Below are 26,638 nucleotides of genomic sequence, written 5' to 3' on the forward strand. Positions count from 1 at the left end.
GATCACTGAGATGGGGTCGCCACAAATCTCCCAAGGTCAGATCTCCCTACCAGAACCAGGCTCCAACTAACTACAGGACTAGATTTAGAACTCATTTCCTAGGACTCACTTTAGACATGACTGAGTGTCTGTGTGGCTGCTCCTTCTGCCTTGAAAAGCCCCCTGGTTCCGGTGCCTATTCCTCTATGGTATTCACTCCCTCCTTCCAGCCTCGGGTCACTGGAGGAGGAGGGCTTCTGTCGCGGGCAGTGGTCTCCCCTTCAGAGAGGTCCCCATACAGCTGAATCATCGTCCCCGGAGGAGCTGTGGTCGGAGAGCCTGGCCCCGTGTCTGCCTTTCCCCCCGTCCCCCAGGCCATATCTTCCCCCTAGTCCATCGCTGCTACCCAGCCTGCCAGACTCGGCATGTGATATGTAATTACTATGGGCTCCAGTGCATTCCCAGAGCTCCCTGGGTGTGTTTGATGTTCTGATGCTTTATTCCAACTCCTAATCTAGGGGCTTTTCTGCCTTTCATCTCAAATTCCGCTTGTTTGTGTCGCTTAAACACTGATGGGCACTGTGGACCAGGAAAGACTGCCTTGTGCACTCTGCAAGACATCCCAGTCTGCCGCCTGAGCCATTCTCCTCAAATGGACGAATTACACGCATGTCATTTATATTTCACTAAAGCTACTTTTTCTTAAATGTGATTTTTAATAAGCACACACTGGCTCAGTGTGTGCACACACAAGACACCCCATCTCCAAGAACAGAGAAAGAAGGCATACAATCTAGAAGCATTGGCTCTGCCAGGCACCAGGGGTCCCTCTGCCCAAGGGCGTGTGTCCCAGGCCCGGCGCGGGGCAGGTGATCAGTTAATGTACCAGCCTTTGTTTCCTGCTTAAACCCGGGCCCTGCAAGTCCTCAGCAAACGGAGGATCAGGATTCCAAGAAGATGGGCATCCACCTCATGTCTCAGACACCTCTCCCAGGGGAGTGGAAGGGAGAGACCCCGTTTGGTTTCCGCCTGAATTCTTGGGGGAGGGGCTACCGGTGGGGGACAGGACTGGGGTCCAGTAGGGTGAGTGGGCCAGAGAGGCTGGGTTCCGGGAAGCCTGTGGCCCAGGATGCATCTGTGCTGCCCTCTGGGGTCCATGGTTGCAACTGCAGGTCCTCTGGTCTCCCAGCTGGGAAAAACTGGGCTGAGGGCCAGCTCATAGCTCACACCCAGAGCTGGCGCCTGAGGAACCACCACCCCCAGATTCAACCAGTGATTCCATCCACATCGATGGATCCCCAGAGGAGACAGAGGGGCAGATGTGCCCTGTGTAATGAGACACCAGAGCACCAGCCGCAGGTGCCGGAAAGGGCAGAGCCAGATGCCTTCTGTTCTGCCTCTTCCAAGAAGCATCCAGTGAGAATGGTGATTGCCACCTTCCACCTTCAGGAGATGAAGCAGATAGGGTCACAGCCCGTCCTGGTCACTGCTCCAACACATTTGGGCCTTTAGGGAAAGAGTAACCCTGGGCTGGGTCTGACAGGTGTACATACGCGTGTCCACACACACAAGTGCCGGCCACGGTATCCAGTCACCCCGATCGAATCCCACTGCTTCATGACAGTGGTGGGAAGCAGGACCCTGGCTGAGGGCCAAGCCTCCTGTCCCCAACTTGGGTGCTGGGCCCTGAAGGGAGGGGACTCAGGTCACACGGGGAAGGAGCCACCACTTGGAGGGGTGGGAGGGACCTCAATCAAGCGACGGCTCGCCCCAGGGCAGCCCATAAGGACATGAACTCACAAAAGCCCACTCGGACAATTTGCAAAACTGCTGAACTTTGCAGATTTATGGTAATAAAACACACTGGGCAGGAACATATGCTTTAAATATTAAAATATATTTATACACATACAGTTTTAACAGAGGACACGGACAGTAAACATTCCACCCAAGTCCCAGTGCCCTCCAGGTAGAATTCACAAGTGCTCAGCACACAGTCAGGTAAAAACAAATTCTATAAATAAGTGCTTATACAGAATATGGGTCCATAGCTACATTCTTAGGTTGCTCCCGTCCCGCTGTGGGGTTGTGAGCCTGAGGACAGGAGATGACAGCAGGTTTACAACAACACATGAAGGAGAAGTTCCCCCAGGACACAGCCCCTGGGTCTCTTCTTTATCAGGAGAAACGAGGGACATCAAGGCAGGCTGCCTGAAAAATGCCATGGACCCACCCAGGAGCTCCAAGGCATCAGCTTGTCCATAGTGCGGGATCCCTGTCCCTGCCTCAACTGGGCCAGCATCAGCGTAAGCACTGTGAGGAGCCCCGGGCATCTAAGACCATGATGGGAGCTCAGCGTCTCCACTGGGCACCACTCACTCCAGGCATCTGCCACTGGAAGGAGAGAAGAGGGGACATGGGAGCAGCTCCCTGGAGTCCACAGGTGGTTTTGCATTCTGTGCAAAGACAGACGCAGTCACACAAGAGGGCGCAGGTGGCTTTACAAGCACAGCTGTTCATGTTTCCAAGGGACCCTGAGGCTCCCAAGGACGCCATCTGGCTAAGAAAGAGCGGAGAGTGAGGGACCAAAGGGAGATGGTACTTCATCTGGCTGGGAAGCCGGCTGCTCCTTCCAAGCCAAGAGCTGGTCACCCTGCTCCTTCTGGTGAGGTCCAGCTGGGTCAGTGGCTTCCACTTGGATGCATCTTGCATTCTTCCTCCTCGGTGCCCTTGAGGCTTTGACATGTGGTCATCAGCTCAGTCCCCCAAGATCCACTGGCAGATTTTTGCAGGGTCTTCAATGCTGGGGCTCAATTGGGGAGGGGTCCCCACTTCTGGGGAGCAATGAGACAGTGTTTCCAGGAAGTGCTGCATGGCAAGTTCATGGCTCTGGGTGGGCAGGTGGGCCATCAGATGTTACTCTGGATCCGGAGAGCTGAGGCAGCTTCCTGAAGGTCTGAGGGGTTGTCAGAGGCCGAGGACTGGCTGGGCAGAGAAGCCTCCAGGCCATCAGAAGACCCCAATGGGCTCTTGTACAGAAAGCAGGCAATGGCGAAGAAGATGGAGCCCAGGACCTGGGGAGAAAGGAGCCACTGGACCTTGGCCAAGCTGCCCACCCAGAGGTCCCAGGTGCTCCCGCTTCTGAGCCCCTGGCCTGGCCCTGGGTTCCTCACAGCATCCTGGAGAGCCAGGCCATGCTCTGGCCAGCTCTGTACTGCACAGCCAGGCCCAGCTTGGATACCAGTATTTTTAGTGGGGGAATGAAAAATTGAATTTGACTTGAAAACAAGGGCATTGGGTGAAGTGGGGAGTGCTTACTGTGGGCTGAACAGTGTACCCCAAAAGATATGTCCTGACTCCCAGAACCTGTGAGCAGGACTCAATCTGAAAATAGGATTGTGGGCAAAATTAAGTTAGGGGTGTTGCAGTCATTCTGCATGAGGTTCAGTGACTGGTGTCTGCATAGAGAAGGGGGGCTGACACAGACACTCAGGGAGCAGCCAAGATGGAGGTAGAGATGGGGTGCTGCCCCCAGAAGCCTAGGAGACCCAAGGGTGGTGGAGCCACTGGGAAGGGGAAGGAGGGAGGGGGAGACAGCTGACAGAACCCCTCAGAAACACTACAGACACCTTGATTTTGGACGCTTGCCTTCCAGAACAGGAAAGAATTAATTTCTGTGTAAGCCCCAGTGTAGGGTGTTTTGTCATAGCTTCCTTTGAACCTAAGAAAGAGGTGGTCAGTGTTGGTGGTCACTTCACTGCAGGCACTGCCCAGATCACCCACTGCTGATGCTGGAGTCACAGGCCATCTGGAAGACAACATTGTGGGCAGGCATGCTGGCCTCTGTCTGTGTATGTGTGTTTAAGGTGTGAAAGCTGGGTTTTCACAGGGGCACTGCCTGGGTGGATGGACCTGAAACTGCAGTGACAAGAGGCTATTTCCTCTAGTGACCTTGTGACCCAATGGGAGCACCTGGTCACTCCCCCCGCCCCCACTAAAATTAGCACTGACTTTGGGAGCCGATCCAATCCCAGAGCAGAGGTTGTGGGGGTGCTATCTGGGCAGACAGTGGTCCAGGTACCAGTCAGCTACTCTGGCTGAGGGATCATACAACACAGGGAAAAAGGAAAGCGAGGGACAGCTCCCTATGTAGGCGTGACTCTTTGAATTGACCCACTTGTCTGGGCCCCACAAATCCCTTCTCACACGTGGCTATTTTTAAGCTAATCTTCAGGGTGGCTGAGAATCCTGTCTTTGTGGCTCTCCCCAAAGAGGCGGTTCTGCCAGTACAACATCCCAAGTCTACCCTCCACCCAAAGAAGAAAACCAAGACATTCTTATAGACTAGCCCTAGGCTTCTGCTTTATTTGGGAAGTCTTGCATCTTTTCCCCCAATGGGGGTAAATTCAAAATAAAAATAATAAGCTTCTCCCTGCAGACCTTGTATGGAGAAATACAGCAGAAAGGCTCTTTTAAGAGTTGAAAGCAGAGGGTCAGGCTGAAAAGTGGGACGTAACTCAAGGCCCACCAAAGCGGCAGAGGGAAAAACTCAGCTTGTGGACCCTCCCAGCCCACCAGCCCAGAGTGGGCAGGCCTACCTGGCTTTTGCTCAGGGGAGTGGTTTTTGATTTCTCCAAAGCCTCAGCTGACCAGAGCCCCAGGGCAAGTCACGGTGGGTGCGGTAGGTGGGTGGGGGGTAGTGAGGGCTCTAGAGGGCAGGGGGATGGGGGTGGCCTGGACATAAGCCCTGGACTTGCTGTCCTGCCATTGCCTCCACTGGCATCAGGTCATCATGACCCAATAGTGACCGCTCAGAACAGGGAAGGAGCCCCTTCTGGGAACCAGATGCAGGGGTGATACCCAGGGCACCCCTTCCAGTGGGGGATGAAGCTGTTGAAAGAACCCAGGGGCTGCCCAGACCCCCTGACTAGTGGGAGAAGACTCTTGGCTCTTTGGAGTGGACTCTAGGGCTCCCACCCTTCCCCCACAGTGCCCCTGGAGGGACGCTGCCCTGCTCACCTTGTACCCCACCCCTGCAAGGAGCAGGTACCAGCTCATGGCCGAATTCTGGTACACAAAGCAGGAGCCCTGCTGGCCACACTGGTCTTGCCAGAGCAGACAGGCCTTGTCGATCACCCAGCCGAAGGCAATGGGCCCCGGGATGCTGCCTGTGAAGAGAGGTACACTCAGGGACTGGACACATCCGGGGAGCAGGGGCGGGGATGCAGTGCCAGTGACCCATACAGCATGGACCCTCGGGAAGGTGTTCTCAGGGGGTGCAAAGGGAACTTAAGTGCTCCTTTCTCTGGGGACTTGCCTCTGCAACCAAGATGCCCCATGATCTTTGGCTCTGGTAGAGCCTGTGTGTTACTGAGGAAAGGGCACACTCTGGGCTGTTTAAAAAAGACCCTGATGCTAGGAAAGATTGAGGGCAGGAGGAGAAGAGGGCAATGGAGGAAGAGATGGTTGGATGGCATCACCCACTCAATGGACATGAGTTTGGGCAAACTCTGGGATAGTGAAAGACAGGGAAGCCTGGCATGCTGTAGTCGATGAGGTCGCAGAGTCCGACAAGATTAAGTGACTGAACAAAGGCACCCTCAGGGCAAATAAATGGCCAGGGGTCCCTCTAGTGGACTGTTAGGGAATAGCATCCTTCCCTGGGGCGACATAGCCTCCTGCTGGGAGGCTCGTCAGCCTGGCGTGGGCTCCTGTGCAGAGAACACACCACACAATTGGGCTTGGCTTCCTTACACAGCACAGTACCTAGAGTTCTAACCACGATCCACTGGATGCCCAGTGCAAAGGATCTCTGCTGATCACAGACGCACCTGCAATGGAAAACCAATACCAGTCAATGCCTGGGGAAGCTTGGTTGCCTGACACATAACACCCCCACGGTGGCTCTGGGTCCTGGCCGAGCCCCGGGCTGCATCACCGCCTCCCCTGGTGGCAAGCACCGCAAGAGGCAGTCAGCTCTTTTCTGCCAGAGCTCTTCGGGGCCCGGCACACACCCCTCAGGGATCCTCAGAGCTCCAGCTTAGCTGCAAAGGGAAGGTCCTGGACCAGAGCGAACCCCGCCCCGGGCTTACCGTAAAGTTGCTGTTAGTGCAGGAATGCTGCTGAGGAAGGTAAAGACAATTACAACGAATATGAAAACCAGAAGGAGGGGCTTTCTCTGACAAGTTGAAGTGCATTTCCCTGCGGTAGCATGGCCAAAACCAGAGGAAAAATTCTGAGTGACACAGCTACAGTCTCGGTACACCTGAGGAGCGCAACAACAGCGCTGATTACAGGAGGAAGCGGCAGGGCCCCAACCCCCGCCCTGCGACCGGGCACCGACCACGTGTTCAGGGGCCACTCTTACCTTCTGGCCGCCCGGGCCGGGCATGGCCACCTCCAAGCAACCCGCATAGCACGGCGAGTAGTACATGAGGCCGTCGGAGCCGCACACGGGGCTGTAATGCTCCGGCTGGCAGCTGCAGTGAAGGTTGCAGGCAGCCATCAGCTCCACGTGGCCTTCAGGCAGGAGGCTGCAGGCAGAAGACGGACGGTGGGGTGGAGGCCAGTCTGGGGTCTGGTCCTCACCGGCCCACATCTGAGGGGTTCTGAACTCGCTGAGTTTGCTCCACAGCTGGGGCTGCCACTGTCCCATTTTATAGACAGAGGCTCAGGGACCGGCCACCGGGCCCCACTGAGGTCATCATCCTTGCTGTTACGCTTGCGTATTTGCTAAGTCACTTCAGTCATGTCCAACTCTTTGCAACCCCATGGACCACAGCTCACCAGGCTCCTCTGCGTGAGGGATCCTCCAGGCAAGAATACTAGAGAGGGTTGCCTTTCCCTTCTCCAGGGGAATCTTCAATACCCAGGGGTCAAACCCATGTCTCTTATGTCTCCTGCACTGGCAGGTGGATTCTTTACCATTAGCACCACCTGGGAAGTCCCCTTGCTGTTATAACCACCTCCAGAGGCTGCACCCCAAGTGCCAGGCCCCACCTCTTTTCCAGGGACCCCTGGGCCCCCCAGCACATGCAGGGGTCTCCCCTCGCCCCGGTGCTGCCTGGCCCTTACCTCCCATTGTAGCCGGTGGTCACGCCTGCCATGGGCACCCCGGGGCAGTGCATGAGGAAGATGAAGAAGGCCAGCAGGCTGATCAGGGTGCAGAGCAGGCAGAACTTGATGATGCTGGAGCCTCGGAGCTTGAACTTGTTCACAAAGAATCCACCCAGGAATGTGCCTCCACCTCCTGCTGGCACCACCAGGTACCCTGAGGAGAGGGAAGGGTTCAGGGCCATCCTGAGGGCCTTGGGGGTGGGGCCAGCTGGGTCTCATCTCCGCTTTACAGATGGGGAGATGGAGGTGCACAGTCATAGGGCCCCATTCTCACGGCAGCGCTGGGCTCTGCGCCTCACATGGGGACCCTGACCGGTGCTCTCAGGGACCCTGGGGCCTGGGGAGGCCACTAGGTCAGCCACTCAGAGGCCCAGGGAGGCCAGGGAAGAGGACAGGTCACTGGCCCCCAGCCCCACCCGCTGGGGAGGCCACAGGACACACCACTAGGCCCATGCAGTCAGAGTCTGACCACAAGTATTTGGAGAAGCTGGTGGCTGCTGCCATTTGGTATGAAGTAGGGCTTCCCTGGTGGCTCAGATGGTAAAGAATCTGCTGGTAACGTGGGAGACCTGGGTTCAATCCCTGGGAGCCTGGTGGACTGCAGTCCATAGGGTCACAGAGTGGGGGACACAACTGAGGTGACTGAGCACATGGCATGCATGGCTTCATCGGCATGTGGCTTCCAGGTCACCCAGAGACGGGGCGCAGACGGGAGGGGGTGGAGGAAACCTCAAAGTCCCGGGGCTCAGTGAGCCCCTCTCCCCAGATTGAGACCAGCTCTGGGGACCCTAGGGACGTGCTGTTCTAAGAAGGGATTGTCGGCTGCTGTGGGGAAGGGGAGACAGTTGTTTGGGTGGGGATGTGGGCAGACGGGCTCAGCCATGAGACCAGCAAGGAGGGGTGTTTAGGGGCATTGGTCGGGGGGTAGGGCCCCAATCTGACATCGTCCACCTATGTAGGGAAGGGAGCCCTGTGGGTGGGGCCTGGCCAGGATGGACCCCACATACCTCATGCCCGGCATGCTCTCTGTGAGGCCGTGGTTGCCCCCAAACACAGGGCTACACTGTGAACAGGGCTGGGAGGAGGGTCCTGAGGAGGACCCTCACTCTCCTGGGAAGGCCAACCACCTCTGGCCACAGTGTGCCTCCAGCTGGCCCAGGGCTCCAGACTCAGGGAGATCCCAGGACACTGATCGCCTGGCTCCCAGGGATGGCCAGGCCCAAGGGAGTCTAGTGGGATCTGCCACCCAAACCCCTTCCACCACGACCGGGGACACAAAGGCCCAGGCTCCCCAGGCCCCACAGAGAGACTGGTCAACCCCAGGAAGCACCTTTCTCCCCATCTGGGAGTGGGGCTTTGTAAGTGTGATCAGAGCTCTCCTGTAGGAGCCTGGATGCCTGCTCTGGGCCCCTGCCTGGGCAGGATCACGCACCCAGGATGTGTGGCCTGTGTGGGTGGCTCTGCCTGGGGTTTTCCAGAAGAGATTATCAAAGGCCCTTCTGAAAACTGATGAAAAAGCAGAGGACCCGTTCCCCTAAGACTCAAGGAGTGTTCTCACCAAACAAGGTGGCAGCTTCCGAGGCGCTGAGGCTGAACTGCGACTCGAGGAACTTGGGCCCGAATGTGGACATGCTGGCGATGAGCGTGGCCTCGGTGGCCCCGGCCAGGCAGAGCAGGATGAATGTGGGGTTCTTCAGGAGGAGCCAAATGGAGCTGCAGAGGAGGGAAATGGAGACCAGACAGAAGACCGAGGGTCAGAGTGGGCCAGAGACAGAGCCCTTCCCACCTGAACACAAAGAGCCCTGGTCTGAGGGAGGAGTGGGTGGGGTGCAGGAGAGCAGGGGACACCCCACATTTACCCCCAGAGAAACCACGCGTGGGGCAGGCGAGCGCTGGTGCTGGGTCTGGAGCCCGTGGCTTGCTGGGAAAGGCGGGGGTCACAGAGTCTGGCTCCAGTGTGGGGAGAGACCCCGAGGGATCGTGATGCTACTGAATCAGCCCCGGGGGCATCTGGAAAGACCAGCAGAAGGGCCTGGGACAGGAGTGGAGGGAGGGGACAGGTAGCTGTCATCGTCCAGGACTGGGTGGCCGCCAGGAGAGGGGATCAGGGCCTGCAGGGGGGCTGACTCAAGCACCACCAGTGAAAGGGGGTGATGGGAAGACCTGTGATTTGGAGCCAGAGACCCCTCCAAGGAGCCCCTCGTGGGCTTGACTGGCTCCCAACTTCTCTCGGTGGGCACTTGGGGGACAGTGGCTAGTGGGGTGACACCAGGGGCTTGAGAAAGCGATGTGGGCTGGGGGCCATTTCTTTTGGAGCCATGGTTGTTCTCAGGTGCCCATGAGCAGGCAAAGTCTGGTGACAAATGGCTGTGTTGACAGAGCCTGTCACAGCAGCTGAGGACGGCCGTCTTTGGTCATATTTTCTGTGTCTGCAGCTGAGGCCTCATGAGCCTCCTGCCTGCAGAGTCAGCCCCTCAGACATTGTGGGTCACCTTCCCAGGAGGAAAGTCCCACACCCTGAGACACTGTGGGTCACACTCCTAGGAGGGAGACCCGCCCGGAGAACCAGTCCCTTAGGCATGAGTGTGACCCTCCCAGGAGGGAAACCCTGCCCAGCCCAGCAGTCAGCACAGCTGTCAAAGCAGTGCTGACACTCTGACACTAAAACGCTCTTCATTTTGAGGACACAGGCCAGCGTTAAATTGGATCCTGCATAGTAGGAGCTCGCAGTGAGGCCACAACCCCCGGGGGAGGGGATCGACACTAATGAAGTCACCCCAACCCTGCAGCTGCTCAGATTAACCTCAGAGCGGCCTCTGTCCCCCTCCTGATGCAAACAGGGACCTGATTCCATTTTAGAACTGACTTCCAGACTAGAGGACTTATGACCAGGCTTCTTTCTGGTCAACAGTCTGAGTCCCACGTACATGGAGGAAATAAGATGCAGAGGAAATGCCGTCTTGGTAAGGTTGTCTGGGACTAGCCTGTGTGTGTGCGTGTGCCTGTGTACATGTGTGTGTGTGCCTGTGTGTGTGCGTATGTGCCTATGTGTGCATGTGTGTCTGTATGTGTGCCTGTGTGTGCGTGTGTGTGTTTGTGTGTGTGGCAGTGGGGAAGCCCTGGGTGCGGCTAGTCCCTTCCCGGACCTGCCCAGACCTGCTCAGGCTATGGGGATGCTCAGCAAGGCTCAGGCCAGGTGACTTGTCCCAGAAATATGTGAACTTCCTTATTTCTTAATCTCTATCTGTAGGTTCCTCAACTGAAATTCCTGTATTGAACTTTGGCTCAGAGAACTAGTCACGACCTTGACAGTGGGCCATGTTCCTGGATTCCCTTTATCAGCAGCAGCCAGTTCAGGGAGCCAAGCCTGAGCAGAAATCTCCTTATCTCTGCACTTTGTCCCTGGGGCTATGGGGACCAGGCTGTTAACACCCTTGGTGCTGGCGCTGCTCTGAGGGAGTGGGTGGCCCTGCACCCAGCTCCACTGTGCTGTTGGGAGACAGGACAAGCGTGTCCCCAGCCAGGGCAGCCCTGGGCCAGCTCTGCCAGTCTCAGGGGCAACTCCTGGGTGGGTGGCTCTTCTGGGGGGTCTAACCAGGCAGCAAGAAGCCCAGGGCTTCCCTGACCCCACGTCATCCTCCCTGTGTTGAAGACAGACATCGGGGGCTCATTCCCACCACTGACAGCACCCACCCCCCAGGGGGACATTCATGGACTCAGGAAGCTGTGGGGCAGGTGGGCACTCAGTGAGGCTGAGCTCAGGCAGGTGATTTGAGGGCCTCCTCCCCCTGCCTAGGAGAGCCCCTCACAGAATGCCGCAACGAGGGGCCCTGGCCCACCGGGAGCCCCTCCCAACATGGTCCCTCTGAGACCCCAGCAGCCTTGGCTCTGTCCCGACATGGTGACGTCAGCAAACGAGGCCAGGTCACACGTGATTAAACAGGACATCACTGCCCAAGAGGAGGTAGAGGCTGGATGGTTCCTTCCACGGAGCGCCGAGGGCACATGCAGGTGACCCCCAGTGAAACGATCAGAGGACAGGTGGAGGGGTGACTCCTGGGGTGGGGGGGTCAGTAGCTCCCCTGAGGACTGTGGGCTCATGGTCTGCAGGGCAACTCACCCTAGCATCAGGGGTTCAATTAGTGACCACGAGGAGGTGCCAGGCACAGCCCCCAGAACCTGCCGTGCGGGAGTATGAGCGGGCCCCTGTGTGCGGGTCCCTGGGTCCACAGACCTGGGCAGTGGGGGGCAGGCACTGTGGGGTGTCAGAACTGGCCCTCGGTGGCCCCAAGCCAGGAGGTTCTGTCTGCTGCTTCTTAATCTCTTTGCCCAAGTTTTGGAGCCAAGACCCGAAGGTTGCTGGGTCACAGGATGTATAGGTGGTGTGGGCTTCCCACGTGGCCCTGGAGGGGTCACAGGCCTCTCCTAGCTGAGGGTGAAGACCCAGCATGTGGAGGACCCTAAAGGGTCTTCAGGACACACAGGCGCAGACGAGAGGCCCCCAAGGTCCTTACAGAGGCAGGTCTCTGATGGTTTTCCCGAAGTCAGGGTTGCTGGTCACCTCGTGGTTACTGTCCTTCAGCTGGTATGTTTCAGATGCTCTCATGACCACATAGCGCTGGGAGCCTGAAAGGATGGGTATTGGTGAATGGCAGAGACCAAAGACCCCAGCGCTTCTCCTGGATGTGGGACCAGCTGGTGGACAAGGCTCTTGGAAAGACACTAGATGCACTGTGGTAACAGACTGGCAGAGAAAGGGGGTGGGAGAGAGTCTGCGGGCTCTCCTTCTCCAGAGGGAAGGAACTAAAAGGGGCGCACCTCCCCCTTGAAACAAGCCTCTCCCTTGGGTCCCTGAGCGGGTAGAGGTGGCAGGCGTAGAGGGAGCACACGGGTCAGGCCACCCTGCAGGAGGGCGGCATCACCCAGGGGATGAAGGGAGGAGGGGGAGCAGGGCACAGGGTGTTCTGTCTCCTGCTCACCTGGGGCAGGAAGCACCCACCTGGCAGCTGCCGTGGGTAGCCAAGGATGGGGATCGCGATGAGGAAGGCAGCAGCCCCGGCGCCCAGGAAGCCGACCCACCAGGCGCCCACCCACAGTGGGCTCTCGGTGGTCAGCTCCGTCCTGTGGCAAGAGATGCTTGGGGTCAGTGTTGTGCTCACAGCACCCAGAGCACACACACCAGGCACCCTTCTGTCTGCTGGTCAGTAAGAGGCAGAGGCCAAAGGCTTTGCCCTGATCCCTCCCCCCACCCCAGGTCTGGACCAGCAGTGGACAAGGGCAGCAGGAAAGATGTAGGGTGGGGATGCACAATGGTAACCAGCTGGCAGATGTTGTGCAGCCTGCTCAGGTCCATCCCTCCCTCTGGGGCCTGCCAGGCTGCCTCCCAACAAGGCCATGGGGACTAGGGGCTGGCGGGGCGCGAGGCTCTCCCAGCAAGAGCAGGGCAAGGCACACCCCCCTCCTGAAGCAGTGCAGAGGGGCCGTGGCTGATGCCCTGGCCTCAGCAAAGAGCGTGGGAGCAGTTGCGGCTGGTCTCTCCCAGCTCTGGGAGGCCATCCATCTACACTGTCCCCTCCCCCAGGCCACACTCTCCAAGTGGCCCCCAGACTCCCTGGTCCATCAGAGCAGGGTCAGCCTGGACCCCTGCCCAGGGCCACCATCCCCCTGCACCAACAGTGGCGCTTTCCCTGTGGGCTAGACCACAGCTGTAGGGCCCAGGTCACTCACTGTTGGCTGATATCGGTGTAAATGTTCAGCAGGGCGCCGCCCACCAGGTAACCTGCTGCGGGGCCGAGGATGGCCGCGGTGTAGAAGGTGGCTAGAAAGGACCAGAGCCGTCAGGACCCACTGCCCCACTTGCCCACCTGAGAGAAGCCCCCGCATCGCTGCCCTCTACCCCAGCCCTAGGCGGGAACCCCTTTAACCCGAGTGTCCCTTGTACAGTCTCCATTGTGTCTGATATTGGCCAGTGTCAACCTTTCAAGGTGATTTTAAAACATTCCTCTCAAAGCCTCACAGACACCCCCTGGACTTTTTCTCCCTCAAAAGATCCCAAGACCCTCATTTTGCAAGTTGAGGGTGGCACCCGTGAGGGGCTGTGGGCTCACCTGGGTCCCAAATGCCCCCTCACCCCAGTCCTCAGAACGGCAAGTGCCACATGATGGTGGATGTAGGAAGCGGGACAGTGAGTGAGCCTGGCCAGGCTGGAGCAGGGCTCTCCACTGACCCCGGCCCTGCCCTGGGAGAGTGGGCCACACAGGATGGGCTCAGAGAAGTAGGCGGCATTAAGGCTTAGAGCTCGGAAATCTCACCCAAATAAACAAGAGGGTCTCGGGGGCAGCATGAGGCTCGAGGCCATCCCCCACGGGAGGCATGGCAGTGCCCAGTTCTGTAGCCCGGCCACTAGCTGAGTCCAACTTGCGGGATCTTAGTTTCCCAAACAGGGATCAAAGCTGGGTCTCCTGCAGTGAAGGTACAGAGTCCTAACCACTGGACCACCAGAGCCCACGCTCTTTGGAACCCACAAGATGTATGGGGATCAGGCTGAGCTCGGCCGGCACCACCTCCATCACCTGAGGCATCAGGTGAAATTCAGGCCCATGCTTACCTGCCACCTCACCTAGGAGCCCCTGAGGCCAGGTGTGACCACATGTGGCCAACGAGGAAATGCACATAAGGGGTTTGGACGGGGCTGGGCTTCGAGCAGACGCCCAGTGGACTTTACCGCCAGCACGCCCGCCCACTCACCGATGTAGACGGGTGAGTAGCTGGACTTGACATTCTCATCCAGGTAAGTGACGCCCAGCGTGTAGAGTGGTGTGGCACCCATGCCGTGCAGGAACTGGCCCAGCATGAAGACCAGCCGGTAGCTGGACAGGCTGGAGGCGCCATCCCTGCACGTTGAGCTGTGGTTGGCCCCGCAGGTCCCCACAACCTCATCCACCTGCACCTCATAACGGCCGGCAGTGAAGTGCGGCAGCGCAAAGATCAGCGAGCCGGCGCCCATGACTAGCACACCCCAGCCCAACCAGCGGGGCTTGTGGCCGTGGCCTCCAAAGTAGCTGACGAAGGTGAGGCAGAGGCAAGCAGCCATGTCGTAGGAGCTGGCGATGAGGCCGCTCTGGTAGCTGTGAAGGTCATAGCGCCGCTCGATGGACGTGATGACGGTGTTGATGAAGCCGTTCACCGTCATGCCCTGCAGGAAGGAGGCCACGCACAGGAACAGTAGGAAGCCCCGAGGCGTGTTGAAGGCCTGCAGGCACGCGGGAGCAAAGGCCCGCCAGCCGCAAGCCTCCCCCGGCTGTCCAGCTGCCACGTAGCACACCTCCTGGGCCGCCTGGGGCCCACACTTCTCGGGTTGGCACAGCGGCTGGCTCAGGGGTGCACTGAGGGACACCCGCTTGCTGGGGGGGGTGTGTTCACACTCGCTGTTGGTGCCCGAGGGTGGGCCGGGAAAGACCAGCTGCGGCATCGAGACGAAGGGTTTGTCCCCCATCGAGTGCTGGGGCATCTCCGCTGAGGGCGTGGCAGTGACAGCAGTGGGAACTGACACTCGGGATTCCAGCGGCTGGTTCGACCTGCGGGAAGAATTGTTGGTTAGCGTCTCCAGCTCCAGGAGAACCCTCCCCCAGGCCTTGCATTCTGCCTACCCAGTGTCCAGCGTGGTGGGGGTGGCTTCCCTGACCAGCCCCCTCCTGGGATCCAGACCCATACACTCAGGGCAACCCCGGCCTGAACAAGGCCACAGAGCAGAGAGCAGAGCTGAGACCCAGCAGGACCAAGTCGGATGCTGTGTGAACACCTGAGTCTCCCCAACCCGCACCTTCCCTGTGGCCTTGGCTCACCAGCATGAGCTGTGTGTTCCACCTGGGACAGCTGACTGCCCCCTACTCTGAACTCACACCTGGCTGGCTTCGCACTCTCGCACAAAAGGGAAAATCATCCAAGACCAGAGTGTGGAGAGTGTGGGAAGTGAGCAAGGGATAATGGCAGGTGCCCCAGAAACCACCATGGTCTGCAGCCCCGCAGGCAGGTTAAGGGAGGTCATGCCAACCCTGCATCTTTCTGCAAACTCCCAGCCTGCCCTCTCTGGGCCTCACTCTGACCCCTGGCCCCTGACCAAAAGGAGCTCAGTCAGGGCCATGAAATCACTGCATCTTGAGGCTCCCAGGGGCTCCTGTGCACCCCAGCACTCCTAAACTTTGAGAGAGGGTGGTCCCTGTGCCAGGTCAACAGGCCCTCTGTCTGCCCCAAGGTTGCCTGGGAACCCAGGCGGCAACAAGCACTCTGCATCTTAAGAGGAAAGAAGCTGATTTTCCTGCCTCGCTTGTACCTACACCCCTGCCGCCCATGAAAATGCCCAGGGAGGGGCCGCTGCCTGGAGGCCTAAGGCTGTCCCAGACTCAGATCAGATCTGTGAACCGAGCCTTTCAGGCACCTAGTGATGGAGCCGCTCTGCCAGGGACGTGGGAGGGAGAATGGTGGTCCCCCAGAAAACGAATGTCCCCCCCCACCCCGACCCCGAGCGTGACCTTATTTGGAAAAAGCATCTTTGCAGACATGATCTTTGATTTGAGATGCGGCCATCCTGAAATCTGCCTGTAATTTAGGAGACACAGGTTTGATCCCTGGGTCAGGAAGATCTCCTGGAGGAGGGCATGGCAACCCGCTCCAGTATTCTTGCTTGGGAAATCCCCTGGGCAAAGGAGCCTGGTGGGCTACAGTCCCTGAGGTCACAAAGAGTCACACATAACTGGGCACTCACGCACAACCTGGTTTGGGGATGGCCCCAAATGCTGAGACTGTGTCCTCAGGAGAGACGCCATCGACAAGGAGGCAGAGGTACAGTGATGCAGCCACAAGCCCAGGACGCCAGTGGAGGTGGGGGGACCAGGAGCCGGAAGAGGTGAGAAGGCCCCTCTCTGGAGCCTCCAACGGAAGGCAGCCCTGCCCACACACAGACTCTGGCCTCCAGACCTGGGGGAGCAAAGTTCTGTCCTTTTAAGCCTCTGATTGGTGGTCCTCTGTTATAGGACCTTCACACAGCCCCCAAGAGATCCTGGCTTCCAGGGGGCCAAAGGCGCTCAGAGCAGGATGTAGGCCCAGTGGTAAGGGCAGAGGGCTGTTCCCACTGACACTCTCAGGTTGTGGGGTCAGGGAGGGACACCAGGCGTGCCTCAGGGGAGCTGCGCCTTGCCTGGGCCCTGCTGCTCGAGGGCAAAGAGAGCTTTTCAGCCACAGTGGCCATAAACAGATCCTTCAGCCCTTGGGACAGCAGTTTTGGGGTGTTCGTGGGCTGGTTTTTGGCCATAAGAGCTGCCTGGCTTACAGGATCTTAGTTCCCCAAGCAGGGATTGAACCTGGGCCCCCTGCAGTGTGAAATCTCAGAGGAAATGGAAATACTTCAGTATTCCTGCCTGGAGAATCCCACAGACAGAAGAGCCTGGCAGGCTATATAGTCCCTGGGGTCAGAAGAGTCAAATATTACATAGCAACAAAACCAACAACCACTGGACCACAAGGGAATTCCCAGGACTGCCTGTTTTTTAAACAAAAGAATGGCTTATCTTGTGTTAATCTTGCAAACTGGGAAGCAGCCCGGGGTGAGGGGAGTGGCTGCGGTGGGACCACACCCCGCGGCCAAGAGGCAGTTCTGCATTGGGAGGGGTCTGGGAGCACCGCCTCCCTTGAGCCCCTTGCAGGTGCGTTGAGGCTGGTGCACCCCGTCTTTCCTACAGACCTCAGCCTGCTCCTTAGAGGCTCCATGTTGGCTAATTTTAGCCTCACCCTGGCCTCCTCTTCGTCCTCCCTTGGGGCCAGGCCATGGACACGAAACTGCAACATCCCACTTTCTGGTGTCTGAGCTCCACACCCAGGTTGTGTCCCTGTCATTGGTGCACACCTGGCCACAGCCCATCTTCCAGGAAACGGGAGTGGACCCAGAGAGGTCAGCAATTTCCTTGAGGTCACACAGCCAGCTGGGGCTGGTTAGGATGAGACCACGTGCAAGAGTCACAGGTGTTCTTGCCGACATTTCATTCAAAGAACCATGACCAACTGTGTGTCATCGACCCACAGAGTCCACTGTTTATTTTGGAAACTGGCACTGCCAGGGAATCAGCAGCCAGATCTTGAGGCCAAGTGTGGAAAGAAAAAATTCCCCCTCAGTCGTTCCCGGGGCCATGACGACACCCAGAGCTATATTTACAGAGCAATGCACCCTGGCACACCAGGTTCGGTCATGAGAGCTACAAGGAAGGTGTCTGCAGAAGGGGAAGGATCGTCAAGGCTCCTAGGGGACAGAAATCAATATATCTACACCCGCAGACCAGCTCCCGAAGCAGCTGTGCCTACGGTTCATATGGAGCCCAGGCCCCTGTGGAAGATCGTGGCTGGTGACAAGCATGAGCCCTGGGACAGGACAGCTCTGCCTTCCCACCCCCCAGCCCGTGGCTCCAACACTCTCCCGACGCAGAAACTCAGAGAAAATCAGAACAGGCTCATCACTGCCCAGAGGCCACCGTGTGCTGGTCCTGTGTGGCTCGTCCCTCCAGTGTTTTGTCTCAATGTGCCTACACAGGTAGGTACACACACACAACACATCTGTGTGTGCACCTGAGCACATACCACTGTCTGCACTTTTCACGCTCAAACACATGAATGCACGCACATCATCAACAGGGCCCTGGACCCCAGCCTGGGCTGGGATAGACCCAGAGTGAGTTGCCCCAAGCAGGCAGAGGGGATTGGCTGCTCGGAGAGGCTTGGTCCAGTCGCCTGTGGGGATGGAGCCAAGGAGTTATCATCGCTGAGTGGGTGTTCCCACAAGGAACTGCAAAATTGCAGACTTGTTTACCCCTCCCCCAGTTTGTTTAACTCTCCCGCTGACTCCCCAGCAGGAGAAATGCAGGGTCCAGGACAGGAAGGATCGGGCCCCAGCAGGGTTTAGGAGGCAGCCAGGCCGCTAAGCTTTCATGACTAGCAATGGTCACTAAGAAATAGAGTCCTTCCTATTTAAAAACAGAACCCATTTAACAAGACTGGAAGGCCAGTGTGGGTGGTACAGACAGTTCCAGGTCAGCATGACATCGAACTGAGCCGTGAGCTCTGGTCTCTGACACAAACACAGAAAGTCAGTCTACTATCAGGCATATCGCTTGCTCCTCAGTTCGCAGACGGAAAATCCCATTTTAGACATTTAACCAGGTGACCGGAGGTGGTCACCGCCCGTATGGCCTGAGAAGTAAATGGGACCACAGCACCACTAAGCACATGGCCCTGGTGCCTCCCGGCCGGGTCCGTCAGGAGTGGCTGTGATGGCCAGGACACAAAAGCCCACGTGCAGACCTCGACGCCACCCCCTCCACTGAGGCAGCCTATGACGGCATCCACCCAAGCTGTGACTGAGCCCCGAGTCTGCTCCGCGTGCTGTGCGCCAGTTGGAGACGTCCACCCTCATCAGCGGGGTTTGGATCAGAAATCGGGTGGGTGGGCCCTTGGGTGACATAGGCGCTGTGGTGTCTGTGTGTGGGGTGGGGGGCAGACAGGGACACCCATGATGTGAAGCCAGTGGTGCCTGGTGTCCCCTCCGTTGGCAGGCATGTGGATCCCGTGACACGGGGATCTCAGCCTTGCGGAGGGCCCCGTGTTCCCAGGTCCTCAGGAGGAGATCCCGGGCGACATGTGCTGGGTGTGTGTGGTGTTAGGAGCCGGCTCCAGAAGTGAACACAGACGGTCATGCCGACGCCTGCCTTGGGCTTAAAGGACACTTTGCTATGTGCGCAGCTCAAGGACTTGATCTCACCCACAGGTTTGCTGAGAATCGGGCCTGCAGGAGCTGCCAGCACCGGCACAAGGGTGTTTCAGGCACCGCAGAGAGTCCAGGACGCAGACTCGGGTGTGGGCCGGGGGCGGTGGGCATGGCCAGCCCCTCTGTCTCATGTTCCTGGTGATCAGCTCCCTCGAGACAGCACTGCTAGGGCCTGGGGGTGCAGCCCAGGCCACTCAGGGTGATTTCCTCCCTGGACCCGATTCTGCAATGGTCAGAGGTGACCCCTGCCCCCCCGATCACTCGAAGCTCAGCTAGGAGATGACTTCACAGCTGTTCTCCATATGGTTGGCCAACTCCCTTGAAAGCTAGGCTGAGCCCCAATACTACTGTCTTTTATTTCTCTGTCTCAGGTCAAAAAGCGGGTGGCAGGGTGGCAGAGTCCAGTGGCAGCACCACTTAGAGGCCAGCTGGGTCCCCCAAGGACTGGACAATGCCGCAGGGCTCGGGGAGGATGTTGGGCCACCCCTCCGATTCCTCTCCTGGGCCCTGTGCATGTGGCCTAGGTTTCCATCTACCTGGAAATCATTTTAGCAGAAAAGCGTATCTGCTTCCCACCTGCCACTGAGGCCTGACCTACCATGTGGCGTCTCTGCCGGGACCTGAACTTTCAGGCTTGGCTGATGGTTGAAGGGCTGGGTGACGGCAGCTGGATGGTAGAGGAAGACTCAAGCAGGAGATGGGAGGTGGGGGACATGAAGGGGACAATGGGTGGAGACTGAACCACAGGAAGGCCAGGCCTGCTCCGGCCATCACCCCAGGTCCAGGGCAAAGGTACCCTCACCTGAGAGCCTGCAGCCATCTAACTCCAGGCATCTCACCCCGCCCCTCCTTCTGCTGAGCCTGCAACTAAACCTGGCACCTTGCCCTTGATCTCAGAGCCAAGAGCAGCGTGATGGCAGATTCTACCTGTCAATCTGGTGGGTTCTGGGGCGCACCCCCCAGACACTGGACAAACATTACAGGTGTGGCTGTGAGGGCATTTCTGTAATCAGTGAGCATCTGAATCAGTAGATTCAGGACAGTGGGCCTCATCCAGTGAGTTGAACGACTGAATAGAACAGAAAGGCTGACCCTTCCCTTCTCTGGCTGGCACGGCCGCCTTTGAACTGGGACGTGGGCATTTTCCTGCCTTCACTTCACTTCATCGCTCTTTCTGGGTCTCAAGACTATGGCTTTCAGATGGAATCATGACTTTATCTCTGCCGAGTCTTGGCTTGCAACTGCAGATCTTACAAAATCACGTGGGCTGAGCTCTTCTAATTAGTCTCTTTTTATACTGATCTGTCGCCTATCATCTGGGCTTCTTCGGAGAACCCCGACTCATGCAGCAGGTAATCCTGAGTCAACACCTGCTGTGCAAGGTCTGTGCTGGGCAGTGGGGGTGGGGATCCCCAGGACACCATCCCATCCACAAGAGTTCACAGTCCCCCATACTCCAGGCCACCACTTAAGAACCAGTAGCAAACTGTCCCAGCTGCAAATCCAAACAGCACAGGCTGCCGAGAGACTCACAGCTTGGAGCTGACAGAGGCCTGGGAGCCCGGCTGCAGGGAAGGGGCACCTGACAAGTCACTGCCACCACCTTCATCCATGCCTGTCCCCTGGGTCTGGCACACAGAGCTGTCTCCTGCTCATGTGAAATCCCTGCCATGGGCGCCCTCATGTTAGAGATATAACTCTCTCCCCTGAGTCAGGAGGGCTCCTCTGAGCCCTGTGCTGGACCACTGCCCCAGGACAAAGTCTCCAGAGTACTCCAGCCATGTGACCCCAAAGCAGGGGGCAGCAGGGGACTGGCGGCCCTGGGGCACCTGCTAACCACCCAGCCAGGCCCACTCTGCTGCTCTACTGCCCTGGTTCTCATGGAAAGACGTCTGAGGCTGGGAACAACTCTGATGAAGGTTTTGATCACCCTCCTGGCCCTAGATGCACAGAGAATCCCCTCCGTGTGCAGGGAAGAGAGCGACTGTCATCCTCAGCCATGCAGGGCACACAGCTCTCCTGGAGGAGCCTGCTCTTGCAGGGGAATCTTGTCCCACCCACTCCTTGTCCCACCCCAGCTTGTTCCTGGCCAGGCAGCAGCAGGTCGGAAGCAGGAGGAGGGGATGGGGTGGGAGGAGTCTCCTCTCTTGCCAGAGCCTCTCTCTCCCTATTCCCTGGTGGGAGTCAGAGCCTGAAGGATTAGGCAGGAGGATTAGCAGAACAACATGCTCCCTGGGGCCTCCAGCCATCAGCTCCGCACCTGGGGCTTCCACGAGACAAGGGAGAGAGCGCACTCAGGTGCAGGCGTGTGTGAGTACTTGTGTGTTCATGTATGGCTATCTTAGCAGATAAGGTTTCTTCCAACACCTGGACATCAGCTGCATACCGAGGTGCCTGTGCCGAGGACTCTGGCTCCTTCTCCCCCATCCTCCTGCATCTTTACAGTTGCCCGCAGTTGCCCGCAGCTCCACGTGGGTGGCTCACTGTGGCCCTGCCTATGAGAACTGAGATCCTGGGGTCAGTAAAGGACTGACCTCAGTGGTTTTCACATTCACCTGCTTGGCCCTGCCCACTTCTTCCTCAGGCCTGCCCCAGGCATTTACTTCTCCCAGTTGAAGTCTGTCTGCAAAGTCCAGCAGGTAGGAAGGATGCAGGATTACCCAGAGTAATGTTATGCCTCAGGTGGTGGTGCCTGGGCCCATGAGGCTCCTCAGCCTGGCTCCCCATGGGATAGTCTGGCCGCAGCTGGAGCAAATGCCCCAGGGAGACCTGAGGCTGGAGTGGGCAGGTGAGGCCTGTCCACACTTGTGAGGTGCTTCCAGGCTCCGTCCTGATGCCAGTGAGAACTTGGCAACCAGGGAAGAATCACAGGTTTCATTTCTCCTTCCTCCTCGTGCTCCAGCCAGCAGACATCCCGACCTGACTGCCCCAAGGCCACTAGCCATGACCACACGGTGGTGACTGCCCCACACTGACACAGCAGCCCCACGGAGCTCCTGTACCATGGCCCCATTGGCTATCTCTCGGCCTCCCCACCCTGCTCCTTCCATTCCCCATGACCCTGGGGGCTCTGCAGGCAGCCCTCTCCTCTCACCTCCTAAACTCCTTCTGCTCTCTCCTCCTCTGACTGGGTGGGGAAGAGGAGGGACTTTCACGTCTCAAAGCTATTTGCAGAGCAGACTCCCGGGCGGCGGGACCTGGGGCAGCCACCGCAGCAGCATCGGCACACCCTAATTTGCAAACCTGGTGACCACACACAGGTGAGTGGGCAGGGAGTCGGCTGCTTTGCATGGAGGCCGACAATGAAGGACTGTCTGAAGGAGACCTGGGAGGACCTGTCCAGCAGGGAGTGTCCTGCTGTCTAGCGTGGACATTCCTGCTCCCACCCTGAATCCACAGCCCAAGCCTGGGCTGTGGGAGGGTTGGGTGAACAGACCTGCAGAGGCTCTCATGGCTCTGGGGGTGCTGGGAGCAGGTTCTGTCCACATGATGGGCCTGCTCTGGCACAGGCCGGACACTGCCACTCCCAGGTGGCCTCTTAGGCCTATGGGTCCAAGTACCAGCCCCATGCATCTGCTGAGAGGTTGGGCCCTGAACAAGCCCGGGTGGGAAGGGAGCACCACCCTCAGCCCAGCAATCCCAAGACCCCTGTCTTCTGGGTAGAGGGGGGATTTCTCAGGTATCCCCAAGGCTTGCTGGGTAAACAAGCCACTGGGGAAAGGCAGCCCCGTGGTGAGGATGTTCATGTGACCCCCGGCCACATGGGAGGAGAGGACATGTTGGTAGCCCACAGTCCGGGAGCCTGTGACTCTGGACACTGACAAGCAGAGCCAGGCCAGCCTGGTACTTGGACCTGAGGCAGCCTCACTGGCTGTACGTGACTGAGCAGTTTTTGTAAGAGGCACGTGGTTTGTGAGTGCGTCCTCCGCCCCCAGAGATGTGGTCCAAGAGGCTAATTCTGGTGGGAAGGGGGCTGTGCTATGGCCGTCATGGACATCAGCGGACTGAGGGCTGACCTGGGCCAGCAGAGGAAGGGTCCCCATGACCAGCCCATGGGAGACACATCCTGGGTCCAGCGCATCCATAGCTAGGATGGCCCCCCTCCCTGACAGCAGAACCTGGCTCCACTGAATCTCTGTGAGCCCAGGTCATCAGAGGTCCAAGCTGGTGGGCCTTGTCTTGGGGCAGGGTCCCAGCAGGCCTGTCCATGGTGAAGACGGGGGTCCTGCCCAGATGTGGGTACCCATGCTCACCATGACCATGCCAAGGCCACACAGCAGCTGAATGTCCAGGAACAAAAGTGGCTGAGTGTCCCGATGACTATCATATATACTCTTCCAGGTGCAGGAAGTGGGCTCTCTGCTGCGCCTGAGGGCAGAAGGCTAGGGATGGCAGGGGGAATATTTTCATGGTCTCTGTCCACACTCCAGTCAGAGGAAGCAATAGAGGAAGTGGGAACTGGGCCAGGGCGAGTCCTCTGGGCCCCCCACTGGGCCTACTCTGCCATCAGGATGGCAAGCACCTGGGTCTGTGCCAGCACCTCCTCGGAGCCTGTGGGGAGGCTCAAATTGACAAGTAGCAGAAACTCGCTCCAGAGCAAAAGTGTATGAAGCTGCGAATTTGTACAGCTTAGCAGTGCTGACCTGGGCTGGATTCGCACTCATGGAGACGAGTAGATGGAGGGCATGGAGGAGACAGTGCTGAGCCCTGGAGTTAACTTGGATTTCGCAGCAAGCAGGGGAGAACTTAACTGTTTGGAAGCCAGACGTAACCCAGAGCCCAAGCCACAGCCAGTCCAAGGTCCATCACGACCCAGCAAGGGTCAGGCTCTCCAAGCTGAGTCCTTGGGAATTGGGCACTCAAACCAGACTGGAGTCCAGGACTAGACACCAGCCCCAAGACCTCCCTCACACGGCTGTCCTGTCTGACTTCCCATCTCCCAACCGCCTCACCATGGCAGTGGGGAGGGACTTGGTTGGGACACCTGCCATAGGGGCCATGCCCAGGGAACCAGGGTTAGGTCATAGCCATTGGGTAGGCAGCAGCCCTGTGAAAAATTTCCAGGCAGTGTCTGCCAACCCTGCCCAGCAGGACCGAGGGATGAGTCCTGATGCAGGATGGTCAGGTGCAGGTGGGGGGGTCCCACCAGGACGCCTCTCCCTCCCTGCCCTCCGGCAGCACCTGGGGAAGCCTCCTCCCTGCCCCCATGGGCCTGGGCTGTCCAGCCAAATGCTCCTGTCCCCTAAGGTGCCGCCCACCTTTGGGGACCTTGCCCTGCATCAGGCCTGGCTCTCCTGGGTTTCTTTCTTCCCCAGGTACAGAGCTGTAGAATGTCTGGAATCACACAAACATGGGCTCAAACCTCTCTACCACATTCTCCAGTGTGACTTTGGGCAAGTCATCTTGCAGCTCAGTGCCTGGGTTTACTCATCTGGGAAGTGGGAGCAACAGTAGCTCCCATGTGAGTGGAGGGAGGTTTCCATGAGTTGATACCCAAAGCCTGCAGCACAAGGCCTGCTGTGCTAAGCGCTCAGTGACCCAAGAGCTCAGCCTGCTGTCATGAGACTGCTGCTGGTGTTAGAGCTCCTCCGACCTGGCTGAACCCAGGGTCTCCCCTGAAGTACACACACTCCAGGCTACACAAAGAAAACCAAACGGCACCACTATGATCACGGCTCACCCACCTTCTCCTTGGAGCCTGTTTCTGATCAGACAGAACAAACCCAAGTTCCCAAAAGCACCATGAAAAGCGGTCTCTAGTAACTTGGTTACTTCACTGTGGAAAACTCCTGTGGTCCTGAGAAAAACAGGCCCCACAGGAAGTCTGACCCAGCAGAGGGAGCCCCCAGCCTGGCACGTGGCGGGAGGGGAGGGGGAACCACGGGCCTCTTCCCCGGAGGCCAGACCCCAGTACCTGGCTGGGTTCTCCCTACCAGGTTCGGCAATGCTCAGGCTTGCTCCTCGGGCTTGGAATCCCAGCCTCTGCCATGGTTTCCAGGTCTCTGGCCAAGCTGCCCATTGGGCGCAGAGCATGGGCTGTACCGTCGTCCATCCTCCCTCAGCTCCCAGACCCCTGTACCCAAGCCCCGGCTCTGTGCAGGGCTCGGGGGACCTCGCAGTGGCGGGGCGGGGACAGCGGAGCGCCCGGCATCGCACAGGCTGGGACCAGTCCCTCGCACCCACCCCGCCCAAGCCCGCGGAGCCGGCTCCACCCGCGCTCCCCTCCAGGAGGTGTCTGGAGCGCGGTGGCGCCAACAAAGCGAGGCCACCCGCGAGAAACTTCTGTTCATGACGATTTCCTCCTTGACTCAGCAGTGGCGGCATCCGCCGCAGGTGGCGGCCCAGCCGCTCCGAGAGGCGCGTCTGTACTGGCGCGATCCGCGTGGCCTGAGCTGCGTGCGCGCCGGGCCACCTGCCCCGGCAACCACCCCCCGCCCTCCCTCCATTCCCGCCCGAGCCCCAACCAACACCCGTCCCCTTCCCTTCCGCGCGCCTCCGCGGAGGCGCCCTCCCCGGGGAACTGGCAGCGAGAGGGGGTCAGTTTTGCAGCCGGTCCCAAGGGACAGGCGGGCGGCGGGGCGCACTGCCGGGGCCCAGCGTTCCGCGCTGCCTGGTATTCCACCCGCGCCAGCGCCGGCGCCACCTCGATCCCCTAGCCCCCGCCCAGTGTCTGCGGGCACCTGCCGCGCCCCTGACGTCAGCAGGTCGCGGTCCGGCGCACCTAGGCGGCGCGCCCATGAAGGCGCCCTGAACCTCCGCGGCCCTCGCTGCCCCGCGCACTTACCGTCCAGAGGTCCGGGCCGCTACGCTGCTCACCACGCTCTGGCTGTCGCTTGGCGCCCACTCCTGCTTCATTCATCCTCTCCGGGCCCGCCCCCCGCGGAGGCCTCACCTACTCTGGCCAATGGCAGCGCCGAGTAGGCTGGGCCCGGCCCCTCGCGCCCCCGGGCCCTCCCACTGAGGTGACAGCTGGCCTAGCTCGCAGCAACGGCGGAGCGGGCGGGGCTGGAGAGGCGAGGGGAGGAGCCCGGGGCTGGAGCAGGGAGGAGGGGGCGCGAGATCCCGGGAGGCAAGGAGCGCGGGCAGAGGGGCGGGGCCCTGGAGCCTTTCCAGCCCCTAGGTCGCCGCCGCACCAGAGCCCCACGTGCTCTTGGAGCCGGCTCTGGCTGAGTGCCTTCGCTGCCTAATCCGTCCCAACTCCAGGAGACCCTCATCTCGGAGCCGTAGGCCAGAAACTGAAAGTCAAGCGGTGAAGTCTGCTGCCCAGGTCACGCTGCGACTCAGTTTCAATCTGACTCGGAACAGAACCGGGGCTGGTGGGACGGAGACGGTGGGACAGGACGTAGGAGGGAGTGAGTTTTCCGCCCTACCGCTTCGGAAAGGCCTGCTGTGGTAGGTGGGGGCCGGGGCGGAGGCTCCGGGTGCCGCGGCCACTGCCGGCCTCGGTCTGGCCTTGGTTCAGGTTGGGACGTCCACCAGTGCGTGGCCCTTCGGGTGCGCCTGGCGCCCCTGAGAGTTAGGGATTGCCTTTTTGGGGACGTGCCCAGGACGTGGGCCAGGTCGTGCCGGTATGGCGAGGCCGGCACCTCCCTTGGGGACTCCACTGTTTTCCGCATGTTGCCTTTTCAGTAAAAAGATCCTTTTTTTTTTTTTTTGACGTCAGTAGATGTCAGGCGTGGGCAGAGCACTAGACCCTTTGCCCTCAGCATGAGGGAGTCTTCAGATCCTCCCATG

At 58.9% G+C, this 26,638-nt stretch overlaps 1 protein-coding gene across 2 annotated transcripts; it reads right to left on the minus strand.

The window, feature by feature from the left end:
- Positions 1-1,855: 1,855 nt before the first annotated feature.
- On the minus strand, positions 1,856-25,801 carry SLCO4A1 (solute carrier organic anion transporter family member 4A1). 2 transcript variants are annotated; one of them, XM_065921654.1, is made up of 12 exons: positions 25,689-25,801; positions 13,843-14,672; positions 12,823-12,913; positions 12,095-12,216; positions 11,610-11,721; positions 8,654-8,808; positions 7,054-7,249; positions 6,347-6,512; positions 6,072-6,244; positions 5,746-5,810; positions 4,999-5,147; positions 1,856-3,053 (listed from the first exon to the last, which is right to left on the minus strand). In XM_065921654.1, exons 1-12 carry the CDS (start codon positions 25,757-25,759, stop codon positions 2,889-2,891), a joined length of 2,295 nt encoding a protein of 764 aa, XP_065777726.1. In that variant the 5' UTR covers positions 25,760-25,801; the 3' UTR covers positions 1,856-2,888. The 2 variants fall into 2 exon arrangements, with proteins under 2 accessions (XP_065777726.1, XP_065777727.1); XM_065921655.1 differs by lacking the exon at positions 25,689-25,801 and adding an exon at positions 21,291-21,346.
- Between the last annotated feature and the right edge of the window lie 837 nt (positions 25,802-26,638).

The sequence above is a fragment of the Muntiacus reevesi genome, chromosome 2 (genome assembly GCF_963930625.1).
Source record: "Muntiacus reevesi chromosome 2, mMunRee1.1, whole genome shotgun sequence".
NCBI lineage: Eukaryota > Metazoa > Chordata > Mammalia > Artiodactyla > Cervidae > Muntiacus > Muntiacus reevesi.